The sequence below is a fragment of the Rhodamnia argentea genome, chromosome 7 (genome assembly GCF_020921035.1).
Source record: "Rhodamnia argentea isolate NSW1041297 chromosome 7, ASM2092103v1, whole genome shotgun sequence".
Classification (NCBI taxonomy): Eukaryota; Viridiplantae; Streptophyta; class Magnoliopsida; order Myrtales; family Myrtaceae; genus Rhodamnia; species Rhodamnia argentea.
In genome coordinates, this window is record NC_063156.1 from 22,099,456 (window position 1) to 22,110,458 (window position 11,003).

Genomic DNA, 11,003 nt, shown 5'->3' on the forward strand with positions numbered 1-11,003 from the left:
CGATTCTTTTCTCTTCCCCTTCAACCAACCCAAATTTTTTTTTCCGACCAAAAAAAAAAAAAAACCCAATTTCTGTGCTTTCTTTACATGCGTTAAAACAACGGACTTTTATTTATCAATTGAGTCATTTCGATTGGATTTGGATCGCCTCACATTGAGATTTCCGTGACATGTGCAACATTACTCAAATCAAGCTGTCCAAATGAAAATGGATGGCCCGATTTAAGCCATGTCATGTGTTGAAAGGGAGGTAAAAAATATAGGTGAGAATTTTTTTGAGTTTGAAAATTTTTGAATCCCAAATGTGGCTCAAATCAGGCCGTCAATTTTTCATTTAGATGGCCCGATTTGAGTAATATCACGCATATCACGGAAATTCCAATGTTAGGCGATCCGGATCCATTTCGATTAATTTTAACCAAAAATCACCGACATGAACGTCGATCGTTCTCCATGACATAGTTGGCGTTGACGTGGGCAGTTTTTATAATATTATACTTTTTTTGAGTTTTTATATTTGTTTGATATTTTTGTGTGTTATTTTATATTTTTTTTCTTTTTCCCGTCTCTTGATTGTGGCCGACGATGGGTGAGGCCATTGCGGCCTTGCCGGTTGCGGGCGAGGGTTTGGATAAGGGTCGCAACCCTCGCTAGTGGCCGGCGAGGGCTAGCAAGCCCTCAACCCCTTGCTAATGGCCGGCAAGGGTCACTTGCGACCCCTCTCTAGCTAAAATGAAAATAAACGAAAAGGATAATTAAAATTTTATTTTTAAAAAAATTAAAAAATTATCCACATCACCGTTGACTATGCCACATAAGACGACCAACTTTCACGTTAGTGATTTCCGCCAAAAATTGGCCGAAAAACCTCAATTATCAAATTGTTTAAAGATCTAGGACTAAAATTAGCTAAATTGAAATGTTTAGGAAAATTGACATAAATACAATGAAATTATAACTTCTTTGGGTAAATTTTTGCCTAAAAATGGGATTGTGTATATTAAAAGGATGCACAAGTTCTCTTTCATCGTTCCCAGCAACCCCCGTTCCCTAATCTTCTTCTCTCATCTATTAAAACAATTAATTTCCTATTGTCGCAAATTACTCTCTCGTCTGCAACGCACTAAGATGAACATTCTTTAATGTTTTGAGATTCAACGTTGTATGGTTCATGTATGGTTTCCCAGGAGCAATAATCATCGGGTGAATTTGTTGTTGTATGAAATAAAGACACGTAAGCAATTAATTCTCCTATTTACCCTTGTTATAAGGATTTTGTTAGAAAGTATTTTCAGGAGACTCAATCAATAATAAAATATAATATTTTGAAACTCTTGTTTTTATGATGACTTGCTAAACTGGTAATAATTTTTCACTCTTCAATGTCCTCCGCTCTCCTCTCCCGAATTAGATTTAGATCAAGATCTGAAAGTTTTACTCTCCTAAGCTATATCTACATATAGATTTGGAAGTTCCGTATATGTATTTGATCTATATTCTTTCAACATATTAATATTGGTATCTCTACATGACGATGGTGATGAGGAAATTGAACCTAGTAGCGCATCGCAAATAGTTACAAATGGAGTGAGAGATTTCGACATGTGTTCATTATCGAATCTAGTCTTTCGCAGCCAATGTTTTACGGTGACTGATTTCTTTTGGAGGGATGTGAGTGTTTTTCTAGTTGAAGACCGTGCTTTGTTATTTACTTTATGAATTTTGCTTTGTTCAACAGTCATTTGAAATTTGCTAGATTTGGATAATGTAACTCTCGAGAATTATTATTATATATGAATGATAGCTTTCTTTCGATTAAAAATAAATGTCCTTTGATGTGCATTGAAAATCGTTAACAAGTGACTTTTACTTTTAATCCATCGATTCCTTTAGGGTTTGAGATTCGACTCTGATTTGATGTCGAATGTATCGTATCCTTAGAGCATCTATACATATGAGCATATATAGTCATCTACAATCGCATCAAAATTGTTTCATAAATTTAAGGAGAAATTTTAAATAAGTGCTCGAAGTACCTTCATTTTCTCAACTAAGGGCTTGAAGAGAACTTTGTTTCAAATAAGGGCTTGAAGTGTTCTCATTTTCTCAAATAAGGATTTGAAGTGAAATTTGTTTCAAATAAGAGTCTAACGTAGCCATAAAATCTCAAAAAAGGCCTAGTCTCAAGGGCATTTTCGTGATTTCTCTTTATTTGATTTTTCTCTTTTTTTTTTATTTATCTTTTCCTTATTATGTTTTTTTTCAAAACTTAAAAAAACAATACTAAATAGACACGAGTGGGAGGGCTGCGATGAGGGGTCGGTGAAGGTCGGCGCCTCGACGAGGGCCTGCGACCTTGCGGACTAGAGCCCTCGCCAAAATTGGTATAGGGTTAGGCCTTCTCTCGGATTTGGGTGGGGGTCGATGGGGTCGGCGGCCCTTGCAGAGGCAGCGGTGACTCGCTGTTCTTCGCCGACCCTTCACCGGCGGTGGGGCGGCGACAATAGGCCGGAAGCCCGCCCTCCCGCTTGTGTCTGTGTGTTGTTGGTTTTTTTTTTTAAATTAATTTTTATAAAAAAAGAAAGATAAATAAAATAAATAAAAATAAAAAAAGGAGAAATGACAAAAAAATGCCCTTTAGGCCGAACCATCTTTTGAGACTCTACGGTCACTTCATGTCCTTATTTGAAATATGTTATATCACTTCATATTTTTATTTGAAATAATGTTCATTTCGAATTCTTATTTAAGAAAATGAGAATATTTGGAGCCCTTATTTGGAATTATTTCTAAATTTAAAGGTAAAAACTATTATTCTTCGGGAGGGAAAAAATCGCCCCAGTTTTCTTCTCATGTAGGGCAAGCTAAGTCAAATTGAAGGGAGGAAAGCTATCCTTCCAAGCAACAGTCCTCTGTCCCCTTTTTTTTACTTTTGTTTGTATCGAAAAAGAGGGTCGAAAGTCAATCGTAGGGGCTACTAATTGTTCGGAAGTGGTTGACAAAAGTCAACGTCCACTCGACCCGTCCGCCATCCGTTTCGACACCGAACAATTGAAACATTGAATACCTAACATAACAGCAAAGCAGCTTAATACCGACAAATTACCGACATTAAAGCCTAAACTATGTCCATTATAAAGGTCTGACATGACCGTATGCACTAAGGATGAGCAAGACCCAGGCCGAACCGGCCGACTTGGTTCTCGAGAGCCCAATCAAATTTAATACGATAGGAACCGGTGATTTTCGATACGGTTTCCGATTTCGGGAGAGCCGGATTGATTATTTCTTATTTGTTCTTTTTACTTATTAAATGTTAATTTAATAATTCATCGATTTTTTAAAATAAAACCTAATATATATTAAAATTAAAATCCATGTTGATCACCACTAGTAATAATTCATTGGTTTCATTGGACCGGTAGGATCGAGACCCCACCGTCAATCCGATTTCCTGTCACCCTATTCCCGATTCTTGAGGACCGAGAACCAACCACTTTTATTATACACCATCGAATCCACGTACTGGCACGAGTTGATTGACAATTGAGATAGTTCGTACTGAAAATTCACTTAGTTATTTCATGAATTTCAATCGCCGAGCTATTGAATTTTCTTTTCTTTTTTTTTATGGACAACGTTTATGTCTCATTGGGTTTTTTTTCCTCTTTTTAAAGTTAAAACCGCTGCCTCATCATGTTATTATGTCCTGTAATTTGTTTGTTTTGTAATAATTTTGGCAAAGTTGTTCCGGCAAGAATTGAATGTTGGAATCCAAAGAGGAAGGAACCCCGTGGATTCCGTGTTCGCCGCACACACCGAATGCTAATTGCTACCCTCTTGTCACATTACTCCCACCAGAACAAAATTCCACGTCGGCGGAAATGTATGGGCAGTTAAATACCAAAATGCCCCTTTCCTTCCATGGTTTAAATACCAGAATGCCCTCCTCCTTCTGTAGTTGTCCGTTTGGTTTGTACCCACGGGAAAATCTGTCGCGGTCAACAGTCAACGGTCAACACTGGCGACAAAACCCAGTGTTGCAAATAAAAAAAAAATTGTTGTTGGAGAAAAACTGACAAAACTATCGTTCAATTCCCACGAATATTTTTATTTTTATTTTTTTGTTTAATCCGGCTTCCGCGATAAATTTAAGGGGTGAGATGCTTTTAACCTTTTTTTTTTTTTTTATATATCCAAGAATTTTTATGTGCAATGGACTATTTTTCGAATTAGTGAGAGTTTTTGCTAATATCACCGGATAAATCTCTCAAGACGTGGTCGTTGTGAGTCAAACTTAGAATCTCATCGGTTTAATTGTCTAAGGTCCAGGCATTTCACCAATTTGTCGAACGCCTCATTGATTGCTTTTAACCTTTTATCTATTCCTTGCAACAACAATCAAAACATAAACCTTTTTTTTTTTTTGTGTGTTTAGTCACATAAATAAAGAAATCGTATTTAGACAATATCAATTCTCAACAAAATACGTCGGTAAATCATTTTTCGATCGGTGGTCGATGAAGTACGCATTTAATTCGCGAAATCGAGGTTTGATAACGGCAAAATGATCATATTATAATTTTAACTTAGCTGCGTACAAATCTAGTATGGAATAGTTTGGGATTGAAAACAAAGAGACCCTTTGGTTGTTTCTTTCTTCACTTTTACACGCTTTTCTTTGGGTAATTTTTATTTTTTTGTAATTGGCTAATGTGTACGATGTGCCAAAAAAATAAAAGTCAAACCATGGATAAGGGTGACCTGGGCCGTTCAACAACCATACTTATGACTCACTGAGTGACCCCATTCGAGAATTGCCCGAGTCAATCCTCTTTCGCTAATCACTGATTTTTATCTCCGCTTTAGATTTTAATTTTCATTACCCCAATAATCCCACCAGTAGATTATGCCATTAAATAAAATTAAACATTAACATAAATAAGTTTATCCCCAATTTATTTTTCGAAAGAAATGAATAAAAGGCTGCTCTTTTTCTCAACTGAACCCGCGTTCTCTCTCTCTCTCTCTCTCTGCTCTCTTCCTTCTTCCTTCTTCCACCCACCAACCACCACCACCACCACCACCGCCGCCGAGAACCACCGCCACCTCCACAACCCAAAAGCGCTACCGTTTTCAACTGCCCAGGATCAAGAAAACCAGCGCCGAGAACGCCCATTTTCAGCTTGGAACACACACACACTCTCTCTCTCTCTCTCTCTGTGTGTAACAAGAAGTCGTCATGGGCAACTGCAACGCGTGCGTGAGGCCAGTGTCGACGGAGGAGTCCAATAGCCAGCAGCACCAGAAGAAGAAGAGCAAGGAGAGGAAGCCCAACCCGTACGCGGAGGACCCGGTCCGCTCGCCCGCGCCGATCCGGGTCCTGAAGGACGTGATCCCGCTGAGCCACCGGACCCGGATCGGCGACAAGTACACGCTCGGCCGTGAGCTCGGCCGCGGCGAGTTCGGGATAACGTACCTGTGCACGGACAGAGAGACCCGAGAAGCTCTTGCTTGCAAATCTATCTCGAAGAGAAAGCTCAGGACTGCTGTTGATATTGAGGATGTTAGGCGTGAGGTCCGTGTTTCAGTTTCAATTTCAATTTCAATTTCAGCTCCTTTTCTCCAATTTTTTTTTTCCTTTTTGCTTCTTTCTCATTTTATTTTCCTGGTTTGGAACTTCTCTTCTCGAATTCGAGAGTTGGGAGAGATTTTATTCTTCTGTTCTATTCTTTCTAATTTTTTCTGCTTGCGGTTGTGGATATTTCTTTGTCTGGTTGTAGGAAGTGCTTTTCTTGATTTCGTCAGTAGCTGCAACTTCTACTAGTTGGGCTGCATGCCAGTATGGAACTGGCGAGTTCATATTCTCTTTTTCTTTCCTTGTTTATTCGGCTCAAGTTTTCCTGTTGATTGCATGCTTAATTAATTGTATCTTGCCTAAACTAGTTTTGTCGAATTTCTGGTTCTTTGTTTGTTCAAAGCCTCTTTCTGCAACAATTTTTGGGTTTGTGTATCTGGGTTTTTCCGCTTTTTTCTTCCTGGATTCCGGAATGTTTCTGTTCTCTTGTCTCATATGGAGGAATTATAATCTGGGTTTAGATAGGGTCCTTACGGTGTTCTTCAAGTTTTCATATTATCCTTATTTCTTGTGTTCATAGTGTCTTGGCTTTGCATGTTCTGTGGCATATATCTCGGGTAAGATTGTGCTTTTCATCTTCAAAATGTAGGTTGCTATTATGTCTACACTACCTGAGCACCCAAATATAGTGAAGCTGAAGGCGACCTATGAGGACAGTGATAATGTGCATTTGGTGATGGAGCTGTGTGAGGGAGGTGAACTGTTTGATAGAATTGTTGCGAGGGGGCATTACAGCGAAAGAGCGGCTGCCGGTGTCGCGAGGACCATAGCAGAAGTTGTGAGAATGTGTCATACGAACGGAGTGATGCATAGGGACCTGAAGCCCGAGAATTTCCTGTTTTCAAACAAGAAGGAGAATTCCGCACTCAAGGCCATTGATTTTGGCCTGTCAGTATTCTTTAAGCCTGGTATGCTGGTTATTTGGCCGAAAAGATGAAACTGGGTTTTGGATGGATCATGGGTTGTTTGCTCATTCCAATTTTAATCGGTGAAAATATGAGATTGTTTCAGCTCTAGAGCTGAAATTGGGTTGCAATTGATTTCAGGTGAGCGATTTTCAGAAATTGTAGGGAGTCCATACTACATGGCACCTGAGGTATTGAAGCGCAACTATGGGCCAGAGGTTGACGTGTGGAGCGCCGGTGTAATTCTTTACATTCTTTTATGCGGGGTTCCTCCTTTTTGGGCTGGTAATGTTGTCCCTTTCTTCCTTGATGAGAAACTTATTGATTCTTGATGTGAGTTCTTTGATCTAAAGACAGCGTAGCAATTGAACACAATTATTGTAAACTTTTTGTTTAAAACTTCCTTGTAGAAACGGAGCAGGGTGTTGCTCTTGCTATCTTAAGGGGAAATATTGATTTTAAGAGGGAGCCATGGCCTCAGATTTCAGATGCTGCAAAGAATCTTGTCCGCCAAATGTTGGATCCTGATCCCCGAAAAAGATTAACTGCTCGGGAGGTGCTTGGTAAGTCCTATTCAGGCAGTAGGAAAACTGAATTCTCTAATTTGATAATTTGAGGTGGAGTGCCAGTTTTGCGGGTAGTTTTTCTGGTAGACTATGAGAGTGAGCAAAGATTGACTTGTCTATGTCATTTTTGTTGGAAGAGAAACTTTGGGCCTTGGGACTATGAGTCTCACTTGCATCTGGCTATTTGCTTGCTTTTGTGGAAATGAAGGAACTAGTGAAATTATTTATCTATGCAGATTATAAGCCTAATTTAAGGCCAAACACTACCTATATCACCGTTTTCTTTTCCTACTAAGCAGAGTTACCTAGATAGACCTCTTTGAGAGGTTCTCCCTTTAAGGTTGTGTCTGTGCAGTACATGAATTTGAGAGCTTAATAGGCAAGTCTGAATTGCTTTTCTGTCTGTCTTGGACGAGGGCTTTGCAGGCCATCTTTAGAACACCTGCGATTCCTGTTTTCTCCTTTATATGCCCGTAGGCTTGTCATTTTTAGTGCAAGTAAATTTAGCTGGCTGGATGTTTCCTGTGCTTGTCACTTAGCCCTACACACTTTCTTGTACAATTTTATTCTTTCAAGTTTGTGACAAATGGTCTGTTTTTCATGGAACTTGGACCTATTATGCTTTTTCCTTTTTGCTAGAACATCCCTGGATTCAGAATGCCAAGAAAGCTTCAAATGTCCCACTAGGAGATATAGTGAGGACAAGGCTCAAGCAGTTCTCTGTGATGAATAGGTTCAAGAAAAAGGCCCTGCGAGTAAGAATTGGGTTTTATTGACATTATATCACTGCCTATTCCCACTTCGTCTTTCTTTCTGCAGCAAAAAGCAATAGATTATATCAAGTAATCCCTTTAATGCTTTGAAATTGCAGGTAATTGCAGAACACTTATCCATTGAAGAGGTAGAAGTAATCAGAGAGATGTTTACACTGATGGACACTGATAGTGATGGCAAGGTAACCTATACAGAACTGAAGACTGGGCTTCAGAAGGTTGGTTCGCAGTTGGCAGAACCGGAGATCAAGATGCTGATGGAAGTGGTAATTATACTTGGTTAATGCTGATCAATGACATTTTTTTTTCACATTTAGTGTTGTGTTGCTTGCAGATATCATTCCATTTTTCTAAGATGTTTGATAGTGAATCCTCTCTAGAGTCATCTTGAGTAACTCTGTTCTTAAATTTAGCTAAATGAGGTTGGATTTTCTCTTTTTCATATTTTTCTTGGTAATCAAGCAAACTCGAGAACAAGTTGTCATGCCACCATGCTGCCAATGCCTGAGAAGTGATTGCTATATTGTTTCCCATACCAGTAGTCTGCCTCCTCTCGGCCGAACTTATAATTATTCTGTGGCACTTACGTCGCCATATCTAAGACCCAGTTATATCTGATTCTGAGACCATTTAGTCAAGCATGTCTTCAATCAAAGTGGACCGTAGCATCAGCTTTTGCTGCCTAATTGAGGTTTTAGCTCAGATTGACTTGTCATCAGCTATGATTAGAGAACAAAAAGTGGCGGAGTTTACCGATAGCACTGAATTGGGTTTTAAGCCGTGGAGAGGTTGTGTTTGGCCAGGAAGTGAGAGATGAATTATTTGATGTGGTGCTCTAGTCCATGGATAAACGTTATGTTCAGAACCGTAATTACATTGGCAATTGTTAAGTCATCAAAATTTTTGTTGGACTGACTTCTCTCGTGATATGTGTGATAGATTGTTTTCTCCTTTCCCCACCCCTCTAGGAAAGACCCTATTCTATCATTGCTGGGAGTACATAAGTTGACATAGCTATTTATTAAAAAGAAAAAAGGCTGAGTAAGATAAATAGGCGATAAAATTTTTTCTCTCTTTCAGATGGATGAGGAGATTTCTGGGGTGTCACCTTACTCTCTTGATTGTTTGTTTTAGGCTGATGTTGATGGCAATGGAGTGCTGGATTATGGAGAGTTTGCTGCAGTGACTATTCACTTGCAGAGGATGGAGAATGACGAGCATCTTCGCCGAGCTTTTATGTTTTTCGACAAGGATGACAGTGGATTCATTGAATTAGGGGAGCTGAGCGAAGCATTGGCAGATGAATCTGGTGAAATGGATGCTGATGTCGTGAATGAGATCATGCGGGAAGTTGACACAGACAAGGTTTGACTTTGAAACATGTAAATCCTTTCTTTTTTCATGATGTGGCCTTATTTCTAGTTATACCTAGAACAAAGAATAGTGTCTTTCCTTCAGTTGCTCTTTTCCTCCCACCACGATCACCAGGAGGGGAAGAAATTTTCACCCAATATGTAATTTTCACCAAAAATATCTCTCTGGTCTGAAGGAGAGTTCAATGATGAAGAACGTAGACACTTTTTGGAATAATTGGAGATTTCAAATTAGCAGGACATTTCAGAGAATCTAAACACATAGGAACTTCAAGTGGCTAACAGGAATGCAAAGTGCTAGAACTTCAAATTTACCTTAGTGACCACGATCTCTTTATGCTTGTTCTTGAATATGCAGCATCTTTGAATTGCACTAAGTTTTGTCAAAATCTTTCCAGGACGGATGCATCAGCTATGAAGAATTTGTTGCAATGATGAAAACTGGAACGGATTGGCGGAAGGCGTCGCGGCAATATTCAAGGGAGAGATTCAAGAGCTTGAGTATTAACTTGATGAAAGATGGTTCATTGCATCTCCATGATGCTCTCACCGGACAGTCTGTCGCGGTCTAATTGAAATGGTTTGCGAGCTTTGTTTTTATATCGGTCCTTTCATTTCAAATTTTGAAGGAAAAGGCACGTGTCTACTATAAGCTCTTCAGATGATCAAAGCGCGCCCTGTGGACTTGCACTAACTGGAAATCTTAAGCGTAAAGCACAAGCTTTGGAGAATCATTGCCAGTTTTTTGTGTTCGATGAGCTCGATTTGGTGGGCTCTGGCTGCTACAGAGTGGAAGGTCGGGGTCGGGTTTTAAGTTTCTCAGCAGTTGTGAAGGCTAGTCCATGGATATGTAAAATCCTTGAAAGAAATCGTCATTTACCTGTATATCTGACCGCCAATTGATGATTTATTGTTGCATTTGAGCATTTCTGTAGATGTCAGGAAGCAGTAAGAGTTGTTTGTGGGCTATTCCAAAATTTGAGTCGTGAGAGATTTTTAGTGTTGCAGTAGACAGTCATTGTTTGCTGAATCTTGCGGAGTATGATGCTTTTGCTTCCCAAGGTCACACACTAATCTTTCTATTCCTGGGTTGGTGTCCTCATTTACTTGGACAATGATCAGTCGGGGCTGAGCAATTTAGTTTCATGATGCCAGTTTCAAAATGTGTTTCTACGAAACAAATGATCCATGAATTTTTAATTAATGTGTAATTCCTTGAACTTTAAATTTGTTCAATGTGATTTGTGAATTTTAACTTAATATTCACTGTGGTCACTTAACTTTTAACTGGACTTTTGGTACAAGTTTAATGTAGTGCATGAACTACATGAAAATATTTCATGTAATCCTTCTATTTATTTAAGATCATGATAACATTGAATATTTTCATAGGGTCCAGGACTAAATTAAGCATGCACAAAATGTTCAAAGACTACATTGAATAAGTTAAAGGTTAAGGCACCGCATTGTGCATTAGGGTAAAGTTCACGGATCACATTAAATAAATTAAAAGTTCAAAAATCACATTGCACGTTTGGTTAATGTTTAGGGACTATTTGACATTTTTCCACTCTTTTTCCTTGTCTAGACCTTGGGCAGCCAGGGCGTGCAGACCGACTTTACCATATATCTCCTGCGCTTATAGTTGGTTGTCATTTTCTGACCGAGCCCGAAGATGTTGACTCATTAACTCATTGTTACAGTTTATTCTTGAAGATGTTGGTGTATTGAGTAGAGAATCAGGATCA

The 11,003-nt window shown here is 39.1% G+C and overlaps 1 protein-coding gene across 1 annotated transcript; it reads left to right on the top strand.

The window, feature by feature from the left end:
- The first annotated feature begins 5,003 nt into the window (after positions 1-5,003).
- LOC115734644 (calcium-dependent protein kinase 10-like) lies at positions 5,004-10,448 on the top strand. Its single transcript, XM_030665510.2, has 8 exons — positions 5,004-5,578; positions 6,228-6,546; positions 6,685-6,828; positions 6,954-7,106; positions 7,749-7,864; positions 7,981-8,148; positions 9,017-9,247; positions 9,654-10,448. Exons 1-8 carry the CDS (start codon positions 5,243-5,245, stop codon positions 9,825-9,827), a joined length of 1,641 nt encoding a protein of 546 aa, XP_030521370.1. The 5' UTR covers positions 5,004-5,242; the 3' UTR covers positions 9,828-10,448.
- The last annotated feature ends 555 nt before the right edge of the window (positions 10,449-11,003 follow it).